This window comes from Budorcas taxicolor, chromosome 1 (genome assembly GCF_023091745.1).
Source record: "Budorcas taxicolor isolate Tak-1 chromosome 1, Takin1.1, whole genome shotgun sequence".
In the NCBI taxonomy this organism is placed as follows: Eukaryota; Metazoa; Chordata; class Mammalia; order Artiodactyla; family Bovidae; genus Budorcas; species Budorcas taxicolor.
In genome coordinates this window covers 144,631,417-144,657,286 of record NC_068910.1, presented here as the reverse complement: position 1 = coordinate 144,657,286, position 25,870 = coordinate 144,631,417, and the positions used below count along the sequence as shown (strand labels likewise).

General features: G+C 44.1%; 1 protein-coding gene across 3 annotated transcripts in view; it reads left to right on the top strand.

Annotated features, from left to right (window-relative positions):
• ST6GAL1 (ST6 beta-galactoside alpha-2,6-sialyltransferase 1) overlaps positions 1–14,601 on the top strand; it is a 65,046-nt gene extending 50,445 nt beyond the window's left edge. For all 3 annotated transcript variants that reach the window (XM_052638729.1, XM_052638744.1, XM_052638736.1), the window contains 3 exons: positions 8,107–8,205; positions 9,410–9,584; positions 11,839–14,601. In XM_052638729.1, coding sequence (XP_052494689.1) covers positions 8,107–8,205; positions 9,410–9,584; positions 11,839–12,086 — 522 coding nt within the window. In that variant the 3' untranslated portion in view covers positions 12,087–14,601. The remainder of the gene's footprint in view (positions 1–8,106; positions 8,206–9,409; positions 9,585–11,838) is intronic.
• The last annotated feature ends 11,269 nt before the right edge of the window (positions 14,602–25,870 follow it).

The window sequence follows — 25,870 nt, the reverse complement described above, 5'->3', positions numbered from 1 at the left end:
TTTTTCCCTTGCTTATAAAAGACAGGATGTAGCTGTCCTCTTTTCCTCCTAAAGAGAGTCCCCTTCTTACTCCAGCCCTTTGGAATATAAATAAACATATCTACAGCTCTCTCTGGGTTCCTAGGCCTCTTTCTTCCTACTCCATAATATCTCTTAGAATATCTCTGTATTAATCTTGAGTTATAACCATTTAGCTTCTCAAGGAGATAAGCAAAGTTTCATTATGTTTGGAGTTAGAGAAGAGCAGTTAACTAGACAAATTAGCTATAGATTTTATCATGATTTATGAAGTCTCAGGAGTCTAGGGCTTTTTGCAAGAGTGCTGAGACATCATGGTAAGTCTTACTTCCCCATACTCTTCTACCCTAGTTCTGGGATGTGCCATTTCTTCCGAAGGAGCTCTGATTCCTTAAAGTGAAAACTGACATTAGAAACTAAGATCTAGGTACTAGGTATGTTCATGCCTAATGAAGTAATCTTTGCTTCTTGGCCCTTTCAGTAGGTAGAGGAAATATATGCTGGTACACACACAATACACATACATGTGTATTTGTTCATTTATATATTTGCATGTGAAAGTCGCTCAGTCATGTCTGACTCTGTGACCCTATGGATTTTATACTTCATGGAATTCTCCAGGCCAGAGTACTGGAGGAGGTAGCTGTTCTCTTCTCCAGCAGATCTTCTGAACCCGGGGATCGAACCCAAGTCTCCCCCATTGCAGGAGGATTCTTTGCTGTCTGAGCCACCAGGGAAGCCCATATATATGCATGCTGCTGTTGCTGCTGCTAAGTCACTTCAGTCGTGTCTGACTGTGTGACCCCAAAGATGGCAGCCCAGCAGGCTCCTCTGTCCCTGGGATTCTCCAGGCAAGAATACTGGAGTGAGTTGCATTTCCTTCTCCAATGCATGCATGCATGCCAAGTCGCTTCAGTCATGTCCCATTCTGTGCGACCCTATGGACAGGCTTCTCTGTCCACAGGACTCTCCAGGCAAGAACACTGGAGTGGGTTGCCATTTCCTTCTCCATATATATGCATACCTGTAGGTATATGTACACATCCGTATAGACACAGGCATATACATGCACATATGCCTGTTTTAGAAATGACAGACTCTAGTTGATACCTCAGTCTATTCAGATAAAGGTACTTGCCTTTCCATTATGTATTTGCATCCCTTCTTCCACAGTGAGAATCCTCCTAACAACATCAGCACATTGATTTATTTGGTTATATCTATAATACATCTAGAGTAATTTGAAAATTGTTTTGTATATCTCTATATAAAGCAAACCTATTTTAAGTTCAGGATTTGTTTGCAGTTCTCTTTCACACCCTGCCCAAAATTAAGGGTTTATGGCCAAATCATGTGTACCTAAGTTACCTTGATTTCCCTTTCACTTTTCACTTTCATGCATTGGAGAAGGAAATGGCAACCCACTCCAGTGTTCTTGCCTGGAGAATCCCAGGGACGGGGGAGCCTGGTGGGCTGCCGTCTATGGGGTCGCACAGAGTTGGACACGACTGAAGCGACTTAGCAGCAGCAGCAGCAAGTTACCTTGATTAGCTCTTCTGTTTCTCTTCACTTTGATTATGAATTCATTTGAAATTCAACTGTACTCATTTTGTTTCAATTCTAGGTTCTTCTTTTTCTTCTTCTAAAGAAATATGCAGAATGTTAACATGCTTGTAGAATTCAAAACTATCCAAAAAGGCATACTCAGAAAAGCATTACTTCCTACTGAATTCCTTGCACCCTATTTCACTACCACCCTGTGTATATAGCTGACTACTGTTTTGTGATTTCTTGTATCTGTAAAGACAGATAGATGTATATATGTTTTTTTTTAATTCCTGTATTCCATACAAAAATGCAGTGGACTGTATATGCTCTGCTATACTCTGCCTTTTCCCAGTGCTTTCTGGAAGTCACTCCATATCAGTTCACAGAAATCTTCCTCATTCTTTGTTGCATCTGCATAGTACTTCTTTGTGGGTAAATTTCACAGCTTATTCTATCAATCTCCTTTGCTCAAACATTTAAGTACTTTCCAACATTTATTTCCCCTACTACTTTATGGTTCTTTGAATGACTTCTCCTGTGATTACAGGTTGAATGACAGGACCCTTGGATTTGGGGTTTGTGGTAGGTTTCAATTTGTGGTGCCCTTCTGTTTAGCACTTCCCTGTCTAGATCCAGTTTGCAAAGTCAGGTCTTCCCTTAAGACTCACAGACTCCATATCATTTTTCAGATCTCCTCAAGACCCTGAAGATCCTTTTGTCTTCCTAGAGCATTAACTAGCTTTGCAACTGTGGCAGATTTGCAAATCTAACAGCTAGAATACAAACTTTATCATCCCTTAATATTTTTGAAAGAAGATTGCTTAGTATAATGAGACGTTGGGCAGACCTTGCTTTGTACTGTAGCTCCATCCCTTCCGAGCTCTGTGATTGTGGGCCAGGTACAGAATCTCTTAGAGCTTCCTTTTCAAGCCCTGTTTGGGGCTTGGAAATAATGTGAGGAGTAAATAAAAAGACATCAAACTGGACTGTTGTGTGAGTTTAACTGTTAAGTCTAGACTCTATAGTTAAGATGCATCAGTATCTACACCCATACCCACACAGAAGGTGTATTAATTTCCTAGGCCCACCATGACAAAACACCACAGACAGTGTGGCTGAAACAACAGTGATTTATTTCCTCACAGTTCTCGGGGGCAGAAGTACTAGATCAAGGTGATGTCAAGGTTGGTTTCTGACAAGGGCTCTTCCTGGCTTGAGGATGGCCACCTTCTATGCCACTACATGTGCATGTGAGTTGAAGGTCGAGAGAGATCTCTGCTATCTCTTCCCTGTCTTATTGTTTTATTAAATTAGGGCCCCATCTTTAGGACCTTATTTAATCTTAATTATCTCCGCAAAGCCTTATCTCCAATATAATTACATAGGGGGTTAGGGCTTCAACATACGAATTTGGGAGGGACACAATTCAGTTTGTAACAGAGGGAAAGAAAGATTTGGTAAGGAAAAAGACCCACGTACTCACAGTGGGAATATCTGAAAAATGCAATTACATATGATTACTTTCTTCTATATGTATATAGATAGATGGATGTGTGTGCACACGCGCGTGTGCATTCTTGTATTCTATTTTAACTTTCTGCAGTGACTATTTCTAACTTTATGACTAGAAAGCCTGCTTTAAACTGGTTTCTAAATAGCAATAACCCATCTCCCCAGTGTAGTCTTTCCCTGGCACTTTCTCCTTGGGGGTCCGTTGCTCTGGAAATGACTTATTTCCTCATCATGAGGCCCTGGGGATCCCCGAACTCAGGTCAGACTCTGCATGAGGGTGAGTACAGGAGCATTTGAGAAGAGCTTTATTTTTAAGTCCGTTGTGCTGCAGTTGGACAAAGGACTGAGATGTTGTCCAGACATGTCTAGTCACCCAGGCAGGGCCTTACAGGATGGTCATGTCTTATAAATAAGGCACCTGGGGCCCAGATAGGGCAATGACCCTCCTAAGACCACAAGCGAGTTAGACACAAAGTAGTGTCCCAATTCCCCAAGCACTTTTAAGCCTTTTTTTTTTTTTTTGAGGAAATCTTTGACTCTCATATAAAGGGGTACCAAAATTAATATGGTAAATCCAGGGCTATGTTCTTCTAAGGCTGAGGGATGCTTGCTGGCTTCTCCTCTTTCCTTCCACCAGATCCCAGCCCTGGTCACTTTCTTTTCCTTCTCTCCAGTTAGAGCAAGAATTTGCCTTCGGCTCTTCTTCATTTTCTAGGTTACTTTCTCACTTGTCTCAAGTGGCTCAAGTAAATGACCATTTCCCTACTGTGTACAGTGAGAACTGAGATCAGTCTGATCCTCAGAGTGTGCTGGTGTATTTGAATATCTTGTGGTTTATGAATACAGCCCTGTGGGAACAGAAACAAGTCTGCCAAGACCTAGGCTCTGAAATCTGGTCCTGGTTCTGCCTTATACTCAGCTGGAAGTCTCAGACCTCAGTTTACCCTTCTGGAAATCATGGGTTTGGATTCAGTCTTTTGCGGATTTTCCTGTATGACACATGAAAACTTAGGAAGCAAAATTCTCGTGACACATTTTCTTTTTTAAAAAATATTTATTTAGCTGTGTCGGGTCTTAGTTGTGGTGTGCAAGCTTAGGTCCCCTATAGCGTGTGGAATCTTAGTTCCCTGACCAGGGATGGAACCCAGGTCCCCTGCATTGCAAGGTGGATTCTTAACCACTGACCACCAGGGCACTCCATCATGACACTTTCCTACCCTCATCAAGTGCTTTCTTTGACGTTTTCTGCCACTGGTGTTCCACCCTATCTTCTTAGCAGTGAAGTAGGTAGATTAGAAGTGTAGAATCTGGAACCAGACAAAAGGGATCCCATTCAGACTCCCCGAGTTACTAGCCATATGGTTTGGGTAAACTACTAATACTTAGCATCTCTGAGTCTACTCCCTTATTTATAAAATGGGTATATTAAGAATTGCTACCTAAGATTGTTGTAAAAATGAATTAACATATAAAAGTATCTGGCTTAGAATAAACATCATTTAAGCAGCATCTGCTATCATCATAGTTATCATCTGCATCTCTCTTGGATTTGCAAGGACAGTAACACCACAGACCCTGGGAGAGTAACAAGGTGCAGGAAGTACTGCTCCTGGCCTCTGGCTTTGTGTACTAAAAAGACAGCTTGAGAGAAACATTTTTTAAAAATCCCAGTTATCTCTAATCCTCATGAGTTAAGGATAAATCACCTGGTGTCAGTCCTCTACATAGAAAGCAGCATAGCTTAAGAAAGGACACTTTCAGTCTACCAGCAGTTTCTGGTGGTGGTGGGGGGTGTGGAGTGGGATGGGGACAGGGAGTGAAGTAGAGTTCAGTCTTGGAAGTCATGTATAAGACAGTGGGAGGGTGTCCCTCTGCCTATCCCTTATGTCTATCTTGCAAAGCCCTGTCTGCCAGGATGCCCACTCTGCCTTTGGACTATAGCGCTAAATTCCTGTGCTGTGAGTTACCATGTTTCCCACAGAAAGAGGACAGTGCTTGATGTTGGAAGATGTGGGTCCCATTTCTGGTTCCTGTGGCCTCTCGCCTGTGGGACTCCAGGCCAGTTGCCTCATCTTTGAACTTCAAAACTCTATTCTATCCTCACATACTGGCTGCTGTTCTTTCCATGTTCTCATTTTAGGAAAGTGGCCTGAGGTCCAGGACTCACCTTGACCTCTTTTTCCTTCACTTTCAACATCCAGTTAGTCTGCAAGTCTACAGACGTGGTTCAATTGTCCAAGGTTCAATTGTCGTTGAACCCTTGCAGCAACCCTATTAGGCAGATACTATTGATTATTCATATTTGCACATGAATTATTCATACATCTGATGGTTGTAACTTTTTCATTTCCCTATCATTTTTACTTATGCTACAGTAGCATCTTTTATCTGAGCTTCCTTTTCTGTAAAAATTCTAGTCCAGAACACTGGTCTGTTTGGATCCTTCTCACGAGCCTTCATTGGTCCTGCCATCTACTGAGGAAACCCTGAGCTCCCCCGTGTGGCACTTACCTACATTTCTCTGACCCCTTCAGGGTCTCTCTCCCCTTGTGTCTAAGCCACACTGGACAACTTTCAATTCCTAAACAAGCTCTTCACTTTACTAACTAGAATTAGGTTTGTCAGCAAGTGACAAGAATACTCTGCCCACCTCTCAATACTAGTTTAACAAGATAAAAGTATATTTCTCATGTAAAAGAAGTCTAGAGCTGGTGTAGTGTTCCAGAGAGTCAGGAACCCAGACTTCTACTACCTCGTGCACCTGCCGTTCTACCATGTGACTTCCACTTCATGGTCCAAGGTGGCTGCTCAGGCTACAGCTATTACACCCACCGTTTGCAGCAGGAAGGAGGAAGGAACAAGGAGGGTCATAACCCTGCCTCTAAGAACAGTTTCTGGGAGTCACACTTGCTTACACACCATTGGCCATCATTTTGTCACACAGCCACACCTAGCTGTTAGGCTAGGAAATTTTTATTTTGGCTAGTCTTTATTTTAGATAGCCATGTGCTGAGGTAAACATTGTTTCCAAGGAAGGGGAGGATGGGTATGGGGTGACACCTAGGAGTCTGCCATGTAGTCTCACAATCTGGGGGGTGTGCACGTTGTTCCTTCTGTCCAGCTCCTCTTCCCTCTCCCTTCTCAGCCCCTTGGCTTGGCCTAGCCTTACCTGTCCCTTCTGTTACCTCATGCCCATCCTCACTCTGGCCCCCTGTGACTGCCTGGGCTCCTCAGCACCCAGTACAACTGCACAGTCTCTGGCCAAGGTGGGCCCACCACCAATACTTCTTCTTTCAAATATTCAAATTCTTTCAAATTCACTGAAGAAATGGGATTATGTTCTTCAGGCTCCCAGGACTTTCGTACATCTGGGGGAAAGTATAGTGATGGGGTAGCTGAATGATCTTAAAGGCTCACAGCAGACTGCCACTCTTGGTTGTAGAGACAACTCATCTTCCCACAGTGGGACACTGTTCAGGTCTCAGCCTTCGTGATGGTGAGCGATCGATGTGGAGAGAGGCTACTGTTGTGATTCTTGCTTTCAGTTCCAGTCAGTTCTTGATTTGATTTCTGCCACTTGTTTCTCATTTTAAACCTGGGCAGTATCTCCCACATGCTTTTTAAGGTGACTGACAGCTGGTCTTGCGTATCAGCTTTGTCCCTTAAGAGGGACACAACTTCTTTCATTGCTAAGCCTTCAGGCCCCTCCTTGGTCTTTCTCACTCGCTGTAGTACCCGCACTGGATCCTCAGGACAGCTCCTGAAATAGGAGGGCAGTGTTACCTGCACTCACAGATGGGCCATGAGGACCTAAGTGACCTCCTGACTTGCTTGCAGTCATCGGACATGTGGCAAAGCCAAGAACTGAGCCGGGTCTTTCTGTAATAAGTGTAGTAGCTTTCACCTTCTGCTGCCACACTTCTCCTATTTTAACAAGTACTTTAACATTTCTGTGCATAATTTCTTCCCAAATTTAAAGTCTCCTAGGATAAAAGGCAAAATGTGAAATTACTGAGTCAAGGTGTATAAATACACTTTTTAAGAAGGCTGTTAATGTGTTTTGCAAAACTGATCCAGCAAGGATGTCCTATGGAGCCTTATCACAGTCACATTTTGCCCAGGCTAGCCCAAGAGCTGGGGAGCCTGAGAGTGTGGGGAGGAGAGGGGCTGGCTGGTTCCTCAGCAAGGCACACGTGAGCCTCCCCTCAGCCTGGGGGGATTCTCATGTTTAAGTGTATGCCATGGCCCCTCTAGTACTTTGGCCACCTCATGCGAAGAGTTGACTCATTGGAAAAGACTCTGATGCTGGGAGGGATTAGGGGCAGGACGAAAAGGGGATGACAGAGGATGAGATGGCTGGATGGCATCACCGACTCAATGGACGTGAGTTTGAGTGAACTCCAGGAGATGGTGATGGACAGAGAGGCCTGGCGTGCTGCGATTCATGGGGTCACAAAGAGTCGGACACGGCTGAGCGACTGAACTGAACTGAACTGATGGCCCCTCCACATGGGCCAACTAGTTTGGTGCTCAAGCACAGATTCTGCCATCCGGTCCAATGTGGCAGAAACCAGGGCCTGTACTGGACTCTCAGATGTCCCATGTCTGTCTCCAGCATGCTCTGTAGTAACTACTACATGCCAGGCTTGATAGGTGATTGAAGGGCTTTTCAGAGATCATTTTGGTTATATGTGATTCTGACTTTAAACCTCAGCCCCCTGACCTCCATACGAGGCATGACCACAGGGGACTCTACCCCAAGCCATGTTCACTGTACCCTTTCTCCAATAATCTCAAAAGTCTGAGTGGAACCCTTTCTGCTATGTGGCTGGTGGGGTATGACAAAATGTCCTTTAAGGTCCACACAGTTCCAGCTGTCATCTCTGTCTTCTCACAAGTGCTGCCCCAAAACTTAGACACTTCACTGGGCTCTAGGGCCTCAGGTGGCACTTGTGATGTGTCAGGTACTACTACAAGCCAACACTCACGTGTAAATGTCCAGGTGACAGCCTGTGTTTCTTCCTGCAGTTGGTCACCACAGAAGCGGGCTTCCTCAAAGACAGTTTGTATAATGAAGGAATCCTAATTGTGTGGGACCCATCTGTTTACCATTCAGATATCCCAAAGGTAAGTGGATGTCCATGGGAAATTGGGATTGAGTCACCTGTTTTCTGTACATTTCCCTGATGTACTGGGTTTTTAAAGTTGTGGTTGACCTAGCCACCCTGAGGGCTGACTGGTTCCATTTCAGGGCACCTCACTTTTGGATTAGTTGTTCAGGAGGATTCCTGTCCTATACCAGTGCTCTCCATGCCCACCCTGCATTGCCATGTATTTGTCTCCCAACTATGGTCTGTATCAGGAGTAATAGTGGCTGGATTTCCCACCATCTGGGGTGGATTGTGTTCATGTAATAATTATTTCTGATGAGCAGTAGCAGGCATAGACAGTTGCTACTATCTCTCCTATATGCAATATTACTTGTCCCACACTTCAGTTTCCACTTTTCATTTCACTCTCATAGCAACAGAAGAAGTAGGCAGAAGCATGGTTATTCCCATTTTACAGATGAGGAAAACAGAATGTGGTGGTGGGGGTAGGGTTACTGCCTGGGACTCGATTTGCTAAGCAGAGGGCTCAGATCTGCAATGTCAGCTCTTCAGGGCAGGAGACAGAGCCTCAGTCCTGCTGGGCTCTAGCTTCTCTGGCCTCTCACTGTTTGTCACGCAAGTCAGCTGGCCTCTCCCTGGCATGGGTTGCAGTGGCCACAGGAGAAAGGCTTTGAGGAGGAGGGACAGAGAGCACTCTCCTTGGTAGACTCAATTCTCATGCTGGACACACCGGTAGCTGACAGGCTCTGGTGGTCCCTGGCACCCTCCTCTGCCTACCTCAGTTTACAGTTTTGCACTGATCCCACTTAGAACTGAAATTTGCCTGGGTCAGTTCAAGGACTGTGAGTCCACAGCTGTGGCAATCTGGGTCCCAGTTTTCACCCCTTTAAAAAAGAGAGGTGGGGTTAGATAGGGCCAAGAGCCCCTCTCAGCTCTGATATCTTTCCCAGTCTGTGATCCTGAGGTCTGAAGCTGTTCTGTGGTCACCAAGATCAAATGTCCCTGTGAGCACAGGCTATGTGCTGGGTGCCCTGCTATCAAGTGAGAGCTGTGATATGGAGGAGAAGCATGGAGTCTATCTTGATGAAGGGATGTCTCTCAGGAGTCTGCCAGGAGTGGTCCCTCCCCACCTCCCCTAGTCCTCAGAGGATGATGAACGTCGGGGTGGCAGCAGAGCAGCCCATTGCTCTCCTTGAGGAGACCTCTTCCTTCTTTTCCAGTGGTACAGAAATCCCGACTACAGTTTCTTCAATAACTTCAAGAGCTATCGTAAGCTGCATCCTGATCAGCCCTTTTACATCCTCAAGCCCCAGATGCCTTGGGAGCTGTGGGACATCATTCAAGAAATCTCCTCAGAGCTGATCCAGCCAAATCCCCCATCCTCTGGGATGCTCGGTGAGTCCATGTCTGAGAAAGACCTCTGGTGCTTGTCTCTACAATAGAGTAGCTTTCTTCTGGGGTCTCATTCATTTGTTCATTTGCCAAACAGTTGCTAGTTTTTTGCTATATTTTTATGCTGAGGCAAATTCCAATTAAGACACAGAGATCAATATGATAGAATCTTCTTAACTTCAGGGTGTCCAGTGGGAGCATTCGGTCAGGTGTCTGAGGCAACATTCAGTTTGTGCCAGGAAAGCGTAACCAGCTTGGTGCCATAGGAGAGAGGACCCCTTCTAGGAAGACAGCCTGAGAACTTTGTGGAGAACAGGACCAGGCCTGGGAAAGGGGAGATTTGGCAAGTGGAGATGGAGTAAAAAGGGAAGCACAGAAAAGATGAGGCAGGAGGAGTAGGGCTGGGACTTAGGTGAGGCCAGCCAGGCACCTACTTCAGATGTGCAATTTAAGGAGCTGCCACAAAATTCAGAAGCAAATGATATCTTAATAATGTCTCTTTAAAAATCACAGTGAAAAATTTCATGATAGACAAAATATTAAAATTTTAGATAAAGAATCAATAATAATGCCATTATTGTCCTGAGCCGTATTAGAATCTGAAGAAAAAGGAAGAATCGGTAATATTCAGAATTTCACCTAGTGGCCTCCCTATCTGTGGCCCTGAGAGAAGTCTGAGTGGTGAAGCTGCACTTGGTTTGGGGGTCACAAATGGAGTTGTGGGTGCCGGTGTTGGTGGGGCAGGGGCGGGGCCGGGGCCAGAGTGCTGAGGGCCCTGAGCGCTGGCTGCAGGCTTTCTTCTTGGACTTACTCCACAGCTCGCTGCCCTCATGGCCTGTCTGCCCCTCACTGCCTCTCACTCTGAGTTCAGCTGGACCACAGGCACTTTCTGCCAGATGCCCACCTGCCTTCCCTATTAGACTGCAGCTCCCTCAGGGCGGAACTGTGTTTGCCTCTTCCTTGTGGGGACATTTCCTGATAGAGATGAAGGTACTTTCAGTATCCCATCTGCTTTATGCCTTTCTCTTCAACTTTTGGATAGATGCCTTGGGGGTACTTCCTGGAACCCTTTGAGCAGGAGTAGATGGAGAGCATCCTAGGGACACTCTCCTGTTGCCCTGCTGCCTGCCTTTGCTTGTGCTATCCCTTCCACCAGCAGTCCTTCCCCCTTGCCCATCCCTCATGGCCAGAGCCCTTGCCAGCCGCCACACCAGTGCTCTGGGGGGCTCATGAGAGCCCGCTCTCATAGAAGCCTCCCTCCCCTCATCTGGAAGCATGACTGCTGGGCCATCATCACTTAGTTGCATATGTCTTTTCTCGCCCATCATATCAGGGTAGGGGACAGCCAGAGGGGGTTAACAGGGCTTTCCCCATGTCTAATTCTTCTGGAACAGAGCTGCTGCTAGCAGTTTACAATTTTGCTGTTAGTAAGAACTGTTCATCATAAAAGTTCCCTATATTGATGGTTGACAAGAGCAGTCTTAGAGCTGTGATCTTATTGCATCTGAACAGCAGCCTATGTGGTAGGGAGAGTGGGTAGATCACCCCTTTGGGACAGGTGGAGAACCTGAGGCCCTGAGAGGGATGTGTCCTGCAGGAGATGACTGAGCCAGGTGGGGACAAGCATGGGGGACGGGAGGCATCCCCCATCTCTTGTTGGGTCTGCATCTCTGTGTTCTGTACCCCTCCCTGAGCGCACCACCCACCACACTCTCTCAGCTCCTCTCTTCTGACTGAGCCCATCGATACAGACCAGCGCATGCTCCTGTAACAGCTGTCCCCCTCCCACCTGAGGCATGAAGCCTTCCTTCCCCACAGTGTTTCACCAGGTACTAGTGTAAGAAATGCCTCCCAAATAACCAGCTATGAGGCTCATCCAAGATACAGACATGAGAGAAAGTAATATCTGCATGGAATGGTTCTGTCTCCTCAGTTACCTTGCCCTCTCTCTTCATAGAGCTTCTTGACAGTGATCAGTTCATTGGCTGATGGTGGAGCCCTTCAATTCATTAATGTTTAGGGAGGACCTGCTGGGCACTGGGCTCTGACCTGGGTGCTGAGCATACGAAGGTTCGTGAGCCCTGCACCCTGAGGAGCAGCCTGTTGGATGGGCTTACCGGAGCAACTCACACTCATAAACAGACATTCCAGACATACCTCTCCAGTTTTCAGGGTGTGGCTGTGGGGCTCCCTGGGCAGAACTCCGGGGAGCCAGGGTGGGTTGTTGCACAGGACTCACCTCTGCTCTCCTCTCCAGGCATTGCCATTATGATGTCACTGTGTGACCAAGTGGATATTTACGAGTTCCTCCCATCCAAGCGCAAGACTGATGTGTGCTACTACTATCAGAGGTATTTCGACAGTGCCTGCACAATGGGCGCCTACCACCCACTCCTCTTTGAGAAGAACATGGTGAAGCACCTCAACCTCGGCACAGATGAAGACATCTACCTGCTTGGAAAAGCTACACTGCCTGGCTTCCGGACAATTCGCTGTGGAGCATAAGCTCCCCAGCCAGGCCCCCTTACCCTTCCCCATCAGCCGGTCTTCTGGCCACCCCAGGCCTGGGAAGGAAGACTGTGTGCCTGAATAATCACAGCCCACACTTCAGGCAGCAAGAGCCCTGGGACTTCAGAAACTCAAGGGCGGGGCCCCCAGCCCAGCCTGCCCTGTTGTCATGGCGGGGTGTGAACCCAGAGCCTCCTGTCTCACTCATGTATACCTGTTTAGCATTCCCTCCAGAGAGGGTCCTCCCACCCCCAACCTAGGTAAATGCAAGATCCACCTTTCCCACCAGGGCTGCCAAAACTGGTCTGCTTTCCCCACCAGAATGATGTTGTTATTGCGAACCAGGGAAACAGGAAAAAAGGTAGTCTTTATCCTCACGGAGAAGGCGATGGCACCCCACTCCAGTACTCCAGCCTGGAAAATCCCATGGGCGGAGGAACCTGGTAGGCTGCAGTCCATGGGGTCGTGAAGAGTCAGACATGACTGAGCGACTTCACTTTCACTTTTCACATTCATGCATTGGAGAAGGAAATGGCAACCCACTCCAATGTTCTTGCCTGGAGAATCCCAGGAACGGGGGAGCCTGGTGGGCTGCCGTCTATGGAGTCACACAGAGTCAGACACTACTGAAGCTACTTAGCAGCAGTAGCAGCAGCAGCTCCATCCTCAAGTTGCATATAGATCAGTGCGAGGGACCAGATGGATTCAGTGTGCTTGATGCACAGGGGCTTGTGGGTGTGGGCTTGCTGTGTGGCTGTTTGCACCCAGGAGGGACCACACTCTTCCCGTGTCAGTGGGTCATAGAGGGCTTCACGGAGCTGGGGGCTGTGAAGTGGATTTTAGAAGAGAAGAAACATGTCAAGCAGATTTTGTCTAAGTCATCTGAGATGTGTTTTCCTATCTGCCTTTATTACCTGTATTTAAGATCTGCCTGAGTTTACAGGCTCAAGGTACTTTTTGAGGAAACCCCCTCATGTCTGAGGCATCAACTGAAGCCCCATTACAGATACCAGGGAAGCCAGATGCCAAAACCCTGATTTCCCCAGGCTCGCCTGGCCTGAGCCTAGCCTAGCCTACCAGCTGGGTGTGCACAGTCTACCCAAGTCTTCCTTTTTGATGCCCACCCCCAAACCTCCTCCTGCCATCCTGTTTTTCCCTTTAATCTTCCCACTCCCAAATTACTTTCAAGCATTTTCCATTTTAAAATTTCCTGACTTTTTTTTTTTTTACCTTCATGGGCCTTTTGTGAAAGGCCTCTCAGGGATTGGGAACATGGTTTCCTAGGACTTAAGAGTCGCTCTCAGAGGTCAGAACCTTGGAGATCATGCCTAATTCTCACCAGGTGTATCAGAGTGCTGTGCCCCCACCCCCGCCTGCAAGGGAGCAACATCAAAGCCTCTGGAGAGGTCTGTCTCCTGTGGTCTGTCCACACACACACTCTGGACCATTGTGCTAAGTCCCCTCCCCTGATGGGGAGCCACACTAGACTGGACCAGGCTTCTGGACTCCTGAGCTAGCCCCATGTGCTCATGGGTCTTGAATGTTGAGGTCCAGACCAGTTGTTGTGGAGCTGGAGTACTCATTCATGGTCAAACCGCTGGCTTGTGCAGGCAGTAGAAAGAGCTCTGGAGTGAGAAGCCCTGGGTTTTCAAAGTGATGCTCCCCTATTACTTGCCATGCCACCATGGGCAAATTCTCCTCTCTGAGCCTTTTTCCACACTTATAAAATGGGTGGTGAGCCTGCCTCACAGGTGCTATGAGGGTTACCTGGGAGAAGGCAGGTGCTCAGTGCACGCTGGATTCCTTCCTTCCTTTACTAAGATCCTGCCCTGTGCCCACACCTGGCAGCATCCTGCTGTGAAGCAGGCCAGAGAGTGGGCTTTGTCCTCAGGGAATGTAATGTCCTATTGGGAGACAATAATACCTACCCTGCTTGGAACACCCTGGCAACCATCCGAGGGAGTGGAGGGTGCAGAACGTGTCCCTGCTCAGGCCTGATCCTCTCTGGGATGGATAGGCAGAGCACTTGGGCCACTGGCCGCTGTGACCCCAGGCTTTTCCACGTCTCTGGGCCCAAGAATTCCTGGGAGTCATTGAATCATGAGCATGGAGTGCAGAGGGAGATGGCATTCCATCGCCAGGAGAGAGATGTTGGTATGGACACTGAGACTACACTGGGTAGATGCTTAGCTTTTATGTGTTATTATTAACAGATCAAGTTAATTTAATTGTGCTTTCTCAACCTGGAAACGGGTAGAATGCAAATAAGATGTGGATACTCTCGTTAGTCTGATTAAATGTTTTATATTTGTGACAGGCAATTTAAAAATTATGACTGTGTCTTGTAGGAAAGCCACTGTCTCTAAGCTGTTCTGTTTTATTCAGTAGCTATCTGTTCATTCTCTATCATGAAGTCTTCAAATCTTTCCATCTCAATCAAAAAGGTATTGATGTTGGCCTGGAGTTGAGACGTCAATCTCAGAAACTTCTGAATCATGTCCTAAGCTATTTCTGAATTATCCAAAGATTATGTAAAATTTTAAAATAAATGATTGTTCAAAAATTTTATCCTTCTTTTCTTGTTAAGGGGACAACTGCTCATTGTCAATTCTTGTCTCCAAAGAAGACACAACAGGAATCCTGAACCCCCAAACCCTCCCCCATGCGCTCCTCTGCCTTAGCCTCTTGTCACTTCTACAGGAAAAGAACTACTTACGCAGCAGGATATCATCTGTGAGATAGCAACTGGTTAGTTTTTTTCCTTTTGTGCTTGCTTGGATTCAAATGACAAAGCTGTTGTTCATCCAATACTTCAAGGAAGGGCTGCAGGAGGACAGAAAGCAGAATGAAAGGAAGTTCTCACCTTGGTTTCCAAAAGTCTAAACCCTTAAAGGAACAGTGTCCCAAGGGGATAGCCAAGTTGTTTAGATACAGAAATTTCTGCCCAAACCTCAGGAGAATGGGAGTTCAAAAGAGGATCGACACAAAAAGAGATTTCAATTAGTTTGGAAACTGAGATCTGTGCTTGCCAAATTTACAGTAGCCTTAAGTCTCTTTTAGGTCCTTTCAACTGGTGAGCTGGGTTTTGGGGTGGCACCAGGCTCCTCTGTTTGGACCTTGTGGGGAGCTTCTGCCACTTCCACAGGTTCCCTTTTCCCTTGGGTCCTACTCTGGTATCTGCTGCTTATTTTAAGGTGTGTATGTTAGGGATGTGGGAGGAAGAATGAGAACCTGGCTTTTTCTTTACCTTATCAGCCATTTAAGCAGAAGAAAAACACAAATCACAAAGAGAAAGACCAATAAAGAGAGAGGTACTCACCTACAACCTCCATGCCCACCCCACCAATAGCACCCTTGAAGCCCAACTCCAGGCTGTCTGTTCTTATAGACTGCTTCACACCCTGGCAGTATGCTTTACTCATACCAGTAATGGCTCCACAGCTAGAAGCAAGAGGCAGAGAAGGGGTACTCTGGGACTGCCGCCTCACCTATTCCCAGCTCCTCACTCTCTGTGTGGCTTTGGTTTCTACTTCCCATGTGACACTTGGGGCAGCCTTTGAGGAATGTTCTGTGACATATGGGGAGTGCATTATGACCCCAGGAACACTTACCACTCTAACTGGGGCAGAAACACCCTAACCCAGAAAATTCATCCCTATGGGCTGGCGTAATGGCATCAGTTTCAGGAGAGAAGAAAAGGCCTTACCTGCACCCATGACATCCCATCACCTGGTGCATTTATGCCGCCATCCAGTCCTTCTCAGGTCAGGATTGACTGGAAACAAGTTTATCATGGGAAGAGGAATTCTTCTATTTTAATTTTTTAATTTATTTATTTTACAATATTGTATTCGTTTTGCCATACATTAACTTGAATCCACCAAGAGTGTACATGTGTTCCCCATCCTGAAACCCCCTCCCACCTCCCTCCACATCCTATCCCTCTGGGTCATCCCAGTGCACCAGCCCCGAGCACCCTGTATCATGCATCAAACCTGGACTGGCAATTCATGTCACATATGATATTTTACATGTTTCAATGCCATTCTCCCATATCATCCTGCCCTTGCCTTCTCCCACAGAGTCCAAAAGACTGTTCAATACATCTGTGTCTCTTTTGCTGTCTCGCATACAGGGTTATTGTTACCTTCTTTCTAAGTTCCATATATATGCATTAGTATACTGTATTGGTGTTTTCCTTTCTGGCTTACTTCACTCTGTATAAATAGGCTCCAGCTTCATCCACCTCATTAGAACTGAATTCAAATGTATTCTTTTTAATGGCTGAGTAATATTCCATTGTGTATATGTACCACAGCTTTCTTATCCATTCATCTGCTGATGGACGTCTAGGTTTCTTCCATGTCCTGGCTATTATAAACAGTGCTGTGATGAACATTGGAGTACATGTGTCTCCTTCGATTCTGGTTTCCTCGGTGTGTATGTCCAGCAGTGGGATTGCTGTGTCACATGGCAGTTCTATTTCCAGTTTTTTTAAGGAATCTCCACAGTGTTCTCCATAGTGGCTGTACTAGTTTGCATTCCCACCAACAGTGTAAGAGGGTTCCCTTTTCTCCACACCCTCTCCAGCATTTATTGCTTGTAGACTTTTGGATCACAGCCATTCTGACTGGCGTGAAATCGTATCTCATTGTGGTTTTGATTTGCATTTCTCTGATAATGAGTGATGTTGAGTATCTTTTCATGTGTCTGTTAGCCATCTGTATGTCTTCTTTGGAGAAATGTCTATTTAGTTCTTAGGCCCATTTTTTGATTGGGTCATTTATTTTTCTGGAATTGAGCTGCAGGAGTTGCTTGTATATTTTTGAGATTAATTCTTTGTCCGTTGCTTCATTTGCTATTATTTCTCCCATTCAGAAGGCTGTCTTTTCACCTTACTTATAGTTTCCTTTGCTGTGCAGAAGCTTTTAATTTTGATTAGGTCCCATTTGTTTATTTTTGCTTTTATTTCCAATATTCTGGGAGGTGGGTTATAGAGGATCCTGCTGTGATTTATGTTGGAGAGTGTTTTGCCTATGTTTTCCTCTAGGAGTTTTATAGTTTCTGGTCTTACGTTTAGATCTTTAATCCATTTTGAGTTTATTTTTGTGTATGGTGTTAGAAAGTGTTCTAGTTTCATTCTTTTACAAGTGGTTGACCAGTTTTCTCAGCACTACTTGTTAAAGATATTGTCTTTACTCCATTGTATATTCTTGCCTCCTTTGTCAAAGATAAGGTGTCCATAGGTGCATGGATTTATCTCTGGGCTTTCTATTTTGTTCCATTGATCTGTATTTCCACCTTTGTGCCAGTACTATACTGTCTTGATGGCTGTGGCTTTGTAGTAGAGATTGAAGTCAGGCAGATTGATTCCTCCAGCTCCATTCTTCTTTCTCAAGATTGCTTTGGCTATTTGAGGTTTTTTGTATTTCCATATAAATCGTGAAATTATTTGTTCTAGTTCTCTGAATAATACTATTGGTAACTTGATAGGGATTGCATTGAATGTATAGATTGCTCTAGGTAGTACACTCATTTGCACTATATTGATTCTTCTGATCCATTAACATGGTATGTTTCTCCATCTATTAGTGTCCTCTCTGATTTCTTTCACCAGTGTTTTATAGTTTTCTATATATAGGTCTTTAGTTTCTTTAGGTAGATATATTCCTAAGTATTTTATTCTTTTTGTTGCAATGGTGAATGGAGAGTTGTTTCCTTAATTTCTCTGTTTTCTCATTGTTAGTGTATAGGAATGCGAGGGACTTCTGTGTGTTAATTTTATATCCTGCAACTTTACTATATTAATTGATTAGCTCTAATAATTTTCTGGTGGAGTCTTTAGGGTTTTCTATGTAGAGGATCATGTCATCTGCAAACAGTGAGAGTTTTACTTCTTCTTTTCCAATCTGGATTCCTTTTATTTCTTTTTCTGCTCTGACTGCTGTGGCCAAAACTTCCAAAACTATGTTCAATAGTAGTGGTGAGAGTGGGCACCCTTGTCTTGTTCCTGACTTTAGGGGAAATGCTTTCAATTTTTCACCATTGAGGATGTTTGCTGAGGGTTTGTCATATATAGCTTTTATTATGTTGAGGCATGTTCCTTCTATTCCTGCTTTCTGGAGGGTCTTTATCATAAATGGATGTTGAATTTTGTCAAAGGCTTTCTCTGCATCTACTGAGATAATCATATGGCTTTTATTTTTCAATTTGTTAATGTGGTGTATTACATTGATTTATTTGTGGATATTGAAGAATTCTTGCATCCCTGGGATAAAGCCCACTTGGTCATGATGTATGATCTTTTAAATATGTTGTTGGATTCTGTTTGCTAGAATTTTGTTAGGGATTTTTGCATCCATGTTCATCAGTGATATTGGCCTGTAGTTTTCTTTTTTTGTGGCATCTTTGTCAGGTTTTGGTATTAGAGTGATGGCAGCCTCATAGAATGAGTTTGGAAGTTTACCTTCCTCTGCAATTTTCTGGAAGAGTTTGAGTAGGATAGGTATTAGTTCTTCTCTAAATTTTTGGTAGAATTCAGCTGTGAAGCTGTCTGGTCCTGGGCTTTTGTTTGTTGGAAGATTTCTGACTACAGTTTCAATTTCCGTGCTTGTGATGAGTCTGTTAAGATTTTCTATTTCTTCCTGGTTCAATTTTGAAAAGTTGTACTTTTCTAAGAATTTTTCCATTCCTTCCAAGTTGTCCATTTTATTTGCATATAGTTGCTGATAATAGTCTCTTATGATCCTTTGTATTTCTGTGTTGTCTGTTGTGATCTCTCCATTTTCATTTCTAATTTTGATTTTTCTCCCTTTGTTTCTTGATGAGTCTGGCTAATGGTTTGTCAATTTTATTTATCTTCTCAAAGAACCAGCTTTTGGTTTTGTTGATTTTTGCTATGGTCTCTTTTGTTTCTTTTGCATTTATTTCTGCCCTAATTTTTAAGATTTCTTTCCTTCTAACTAAACCTGGGGTTCATAATTTCTTCCTTTTCAAGTTGCTTTAGGTGTAGAGTTAGGTTATTTATTTGACTTTTTTCTTGTTTCTTGCCATGAGCCTGTATTGCCATGAACCTTCCCCTTAGTACGGCTTTTACAGTGTCCCACAGGTTTTGGGTTGTTGTGTTTTCATTTTCATTTGTTTCTATACATATTTTGATTTCTTTTTTTGTTTTCTTCTGTGATTTGTTGGGTATTCAGCAGCGTGTTGTTCAGCCTCCATATGTTGGGATTTTTAATAGTTTTTCTCCTATAATTGAGATCTAATCTTACTGCATTGTGGTCAGAAAAGATGCTTGGAATGATGTCAATTTTTTTGAATTTACCAAGGCTAGATTTATGGCCCAGGATGTGATCTATCCTGGAGAAGGTTCCATTTGCACTTGAGAAAAAGGTGAAATTCATTTTTTGGGGGTGAAATGTCCTATAGATATCAATTAGATCTAACTGGTCTATTGTACCATTTAAAGTTTGTGTTTCCTTGTTAATTTTCTGCTTAGTTGTTCTATCCATAGGTGTGAGTGGGGTATTAAAGTCTCCCACTACTATTGTATTATTGTTAATTTCCCCTTTCATACTTGTTAGCATTTGTCTTACATATTGTGGTGCTCCTATGTTGGGTGCATATATATTTATGATTGTTCTATCTTCTTCTTAGATTGATCCTTTGATCATTACATAGTGTCTCTCTTTGTCTCTTTTTACAGCCTTTGTTTTAAAGTCTATTTTATCTGATATGAGTATTGCTACTCCTGCTTTCTTTTGGTCTCTATTTGCATGGAATATCTTTTTCTAGCCCTTCACTTTCAATCTGTATGTGTCCCTTGTTTCGAGGTGGGTCTCTTGTAGACAACATATATAGGGGTCTTGTTTTTGTACCCATTTAGCCAGTTTTTGTCTTTTGGTTAGGGCATTCAACTCATTTACATTTAAGGTAATTACTGATAAGTATGATCCCATTGCCATTTACTTTATTGTTTTGGGTTCGAGTTTACACACCCTTTCTGTGTTTCCTGTCTAGAGAAGATCCTTTAGCATTTGTTGGAGAGCTGGTTTGGTGGTGCTGAATTCTCTCAGCTTTTGTTTGTCTGTAAAGCTTTTGATTTCTCCTTCATATTTGAATGAGATCCTTGCTGGGTACAGTAATCTGGGCTGTAGGTTGTTTTCTTTCATCACTTGAAGTATGTCCTGCCATTCCCTTCTGGCCTGAAGAATTTCTATTGAAAGGTCAGCTGTTATCCTTATGGGAATCCCCTTGTGTGTTATTTGTTGTTTTTCCCTTGCTGCTTTTAATATTTGTTCTTTGTGTTTGATCTTTGTTAATTTGATTAATATGTGTCTTGGGGTATTTTGCCTTGGGTTTATCCTATTTGGGACTCTCTGGGTTTCTTGGACTTGGGTGATTATTTCCTTCCCCATTTTAGGGACGTTTTCAACTATTATCTCCTCAAGTATTTTCTCATGGTCTTTCTTTTTGTCTTCGTCTTCTGGGACTCCTATGATTCGAATGTTGGGGTGTTTAACATTGTCCCAGAGGTCTCTGAGGTTGTCCTCATTTCTTTTAATTCTTTTTCATCTCTATTTCATTTATTTCTACCATTCTATCTTCTACCTCACTTATCCTATCTTCTGCCTCTGTTATTCTACTGTTGGTTCCCTCTAGAGTGTTTTTGATCTCATTTATTGCATTATTCATTATATATTGACTCTTTTTTATTTCTTCTAGGTCCTTGTTAAACCTTTCTTGCATCTTCTCGATCCTTTTCTCCAGGCTATTCATCTGTAACTCCAATTTGTTTTCAAGATTTTGCATCATTTTCACTATCATTATTCAGAATTCTGTATCAGGTAGATTCCCTATCTCTTCCTCTTTTGTTTGGTTTGGTGGGCATTTATCCTGTTCTTTTACCTGCTGGGTATTTCTCTGCCTTTTCATCTTGTTTATATTGCTGTGTTTGTGGTGGCCTTTCTGTATTCTGGCAGTTGGTGGTTCCTCTTTATTGTGGGGGTTCCTTGCTGTGGGTGGGGTTGGATGGGTGGCTTGTCAAAGTTTTCTGGTTAGGGAAGCTTGTGTCAGTGTTCTGGTGGGTGGAGCTGGATTTCTTCTTTCTGGAGTGCAATGAAGTGTCCAGTAATAACTTCTGAGATGTCAGTGGGTTTGGTGTGACTTTGGTCAGCCTGTATATTGAGGCTCAGGGTTATGTTCCTGTGTTTCTGGAGAATTTGTGTGGTATGTCTTGCTCTGGAGCTTGTTGGCCCTTGGGTGGTGCTTGGTTTCAGTGTAGGTATGGAGGCAATGGCACCCCACTCCAGTACTCTTGCCTGGAAAATCCCATGGATGGAGGAGCCTGGTAGGCTGCAGTCCATGGGGTCGCTAAGAGTCAGACACAACTGAGCGACTTCACTTTCATGAATTGGAGAAGGAAATGGAATCCCAGGGACAGGGGAGCCTGGTGGGCTGCCATCTATGGGGTCGCACAGAGTCAGACATGACTGAAGCAACTTAGCAGCAGCAGCAGAAGCATGGAGGCATTTGATAAGCTCCTATCGATTAATGTTCCCAGGATTCAGGAGTTCTTTGGTGTTCTCAGGATTTGGACTTAAGCCTCCTGCCTCTGGTTTTCAGTCTTATTCTTGCAGTAGCCTCAAGACTTCTCCATCTATACAGCACCAATGATAAAACATCTAGGTTAATGAGGAAAAGTTTCTCCACAGTGAGGGACACCCAGAGAGGTACACAGAATTACATGGAAAAGAGAAGAGGGAGGAGGGAGATAGAGGTGATCAGGAGGAGAGGGGAATTAAAAGGGGTGAGAGCAAGCTAGCCAGTAATCACTTCCCTATGTGCTCTCCACAGTCTGGATCCCTCAGAGATGTTCATGGAGTTACACAGAGACTAGAAGAGGGAGGAAGGAGACAGAGGTGGCCAGGAGGATAAAAGGGGGAATCAAAAGGAGAGAGACAGATTCAGCCAGTAATCAGTTCCCTAAGTGTTCTCCACAGCCTGGAACACACAAAGAAATTCACCGAGTTGGGTAGAGAAGAAAAGGGGGAGGGGGGAGATAGAGGCGACCTGGTGGAGAAAAACGAGAGTCAAACAGGGGAGAGAGCAATCAGGCCAGTGATCTCTCTCCCAAGTAAAAATAGGTACTGAAGATTGAGTTCTTAAAGGTACAAAGTTAATAACAAATACCAAAAAGCAAAGATTAAAAAATCTTGAGTAGAGGTTAGATTCTCAAATTATAATATTAAAAGAAACACCCAAAAATAAAGTCACAGAAATTATAATATATATGTGTGTATATATATATATATATATATATATATATATATGAAGTTTGCTTTAAAAATAGCATCTTTTTTTTTTTGGCAAGTTAATAGTAGGTTATAAAAATGAAAATTAAAGGAATAATGGGAACTTAAAAATAACAACAAAAAAATAAAATAATTTTTTAAATTTGATAATAGTAAAAATATATCTAAGACTTTCTCTGGAGCTGTTGTGGACAGTGTGGGGTCAGTTCATTTTCAGATAGTTCCTTGGTCCAGCTTGTACTTCTCATGGTCTATAGGCCCCTTCCTGTGTAGTCGGTGCTAACTACAGGGTTTTAATCTATTGCACGTGTCACTTCCAGAGTGGTTCCCTCTGTTTATTTTAGCTTCTTCTGTTTCTAATCTCTTCAGTGTCTAATTTCCATCCTGACACAAGGGGCGCGGTGGTGGTCACTTTATTTTAGGCTCGCTTGTTCAGTCGTGCTTTAGGGAGGGAAGAACACTGCAAACAAATATCACTGGTGTGTGTTCACAGTGATTCAGCCACACTGGGTTTGCACATGTGTGCTTTCCCAGTCTACACTGCTCAGACTCAGTCTAGTCTTTGCTCTGCTGGAAACTGTCTGATATGGGCCCTGGTTTGCATGCACTTCCCAGGTCTAAGACGCTCAGGTTCAGGTTCTTGGGTACTCCACAAAGGCACAGACTTTGTTGGGCCTTCGTTTTGCGCCCGTCCCAGGTCCGAGCAGCTCAGGTGACCAGGTCCTTGGCACGCGTAGTCGTCCCCAGTTGAAGGCTACGACTTATCCCCTCCCCCATCCCAGCCGCTCGGTTTTCTGGGTGTACAACAGGCTTGCTTTCTCAGGTGTGCCATGTGTAGCTTCTGGGAAGCTGATCTCTGGCTGTGACCCTCCTGGCAGATGTCAACCATCCAGAATCCCAAGAAGTCTTGGTTAGCAATGAAGTCAGCTTGCAGTTTGGTATAGGATGTCTCTCTGGGGCAGCAATTGCCCCCTTCCGGCTCTGGCTGCCCTCACCTGCCTGTCTCCAGTGGGGGATGGGCCAGTCTGCAGCCAGCTAGCTCTGCTCAGTCCTTTGTTTTGTCAGCATGCGTGGCGGTGGTTAGGGCTTTTTGAGGGATTGGGGATAGCTATCCCACAGTCTGGGTTGCTATCTCAAGCTAGTTCCCTCAGACTGCCCTCAGGGCATTCAGGCTAGGTCCTTATCCTAAGCAATGCCGCCTGCTTCTCCCTGTCCCTCCCCTGCTTGCTAGTGGGGGATGCGAGCATCTGGGCTGTTGCACCACTGGGAGTTGCTGTTAGGCATGTAGTCTGTGGGTTTCAATTATTTATTTATTTTTCCTCCCAGTTATTTTGCCCTCTGAGATGCCAAGGCTTGCCACAAATCCACCAGAGTGTTTCTTGGTGTTTGGAAACTTCTCTCTTTTTCAAGACTCCCTTCCCGGGACGGATCTACTCTTTTGTCTCTCTTTTTATCTTTTATATTTTGTCCTACTTCCTTTTGAAGACAATGGGCTGCTTTTCTGGGGGCCTGATGTCCTCTGCCAGCATTCAGAAGTTGTTCTGTGGAATTTGCTCGGCGCTCAAATGTTCTTTAGATGAATTTGTGGGGGAGAAAGTGGTCTCCCCGTCCTATTCCTCCACCATCTTAGGACTGCCCAGGAAGAGGAATTCTATCCAGCCCAGCAAGTGCACAGTGAGCACCCATTGTGAGAGGCACTGGGAGACAATGACAAAGACTCCCAACACCCGCCCTCCAAGAAATCAGAGCCCGAGAGACTGGATCTGCCCTGTCTGTGTATAGTACTATCAGGTTCAAGTGAGATAAGAGAGCTGCCATTTTCTGAAAATGAAAGCATGGTTATTGTTGTTAGGCTTGCACTTATAACTGCATAGAAGAAAAATACTATGCAAATGCCAAATATGAAGGAATATGATCACATAAGGTAAGAAGGATTCATTTTGGCTGGAATTTGTGGAATCTTAGTGGGTGACAATCTTGACACTGTCTTGACAGGCAGGATTCCTCCTTATTTCTTTAAGGAAAATGCGTTTCTGATTATAAAAGTTACAAATACTTACTGTCAAGACACAAAATCATGAAGGGGAAAAAGTTCATCTTTTCCAAATATAATCCCTATTAGCAGTTCCCAAAGCTGCAGTAATCAAAACAGTATAGTACCAGTACAGAAACAGAAAAATAGATCAATGGAACATCACAAGAGATGATTCTACACATGAACATCACCAGATGCTCAACCCTGAGTTAGATTGATTATATTCTTTGCAGCCAAAGATGGAGAAGCTCTATACAGTCAGCAAAAACAAGACCAGGAGCTGACTGTGGCTCAGATCATGAACTCCTTATTGCCAAATTCAGACTTAAATTGAAGAGAGTAGGGAAAAACACTAGACTATTCAGGTATGACCTAAATCGAATCCCTTACAACTATACAGTGGAAGTGACAAACAGATTCAAGGGATTAGATCTGACAGAGTGCCTGAAGAACTATGGACAAAGGTTTGTGACATTGTACAGGAGGCAGTGATCAAGAGCATTCCCAAGAAAAAGAAATACAAAAAGGCAAAAATGGTTGTCTGAGGAGGCCTTACAAATAACTGAGAAAAGAAGCAAAAGGCAAAGGAGAAAAGGAAAGATATACCCATCTGAATTCAGAGTTCCAAAGAACAGCAAGGAGAGATAAGAAAGCCTTCCTCAGTGATTAATGCAAAGAAACAGAGGAAAACAATAGCATGGGAAAGACTAAAGATCTCTTCAAGAAAATTAGAGATATCAAGAGAACATTTCATGCAAAGATGGGCACAATAAAGAACAGAAATGGTATGGACCTAACAGAAGCAGAAGATACTAAGAGGTGGCAAGAATACATGAAAGAACAATACAGAAAAGATCTCATGACCCAGATAACCATGACAGTGTGATCACTCACCTAGAGCCAGACATCCTAGAGTCTGAAGACAAGTGGGCTTTAGGAAGCATCAGTATGAACAAAGCTAGTGGAGGTGATGGAATTTCAGCTGAGATATTTCAAGTCCTAAAAGATGATTCTGTTAAAGTGCACCCAATATGCCAGCAAATCTGGAAAACTCAGCAGTGGCCACAGGACTGGAAAAGGTCAATTTTCATTCCAATCCGAAGGAAAGGCAATGCTAAGGAATGTTCAAATTACCGCACAATTGTACTTATCTCACATGCTAGCAAAGTAATGCTCAAAATTCTCCAAGCCAGGTTTCAACAGTACATGAACCAAGAACTTCCAGATATTCAAATTGGATTTAGAAAAGGCAGAGGAACCAGAGATCAAATTTCCAGTATCCGTTAGATCATAGAAAAATCAGGAGAGTTCCAGAAAAACATCTACTTCTGCTTTATTGACTATGCCAAAGCCTTTGTGTGGATCACAACAAACTGGAAAATTTTAAAGAGATGCGAATGCCAGACCACCTGCACTGTCTCCTGAGAAATCTG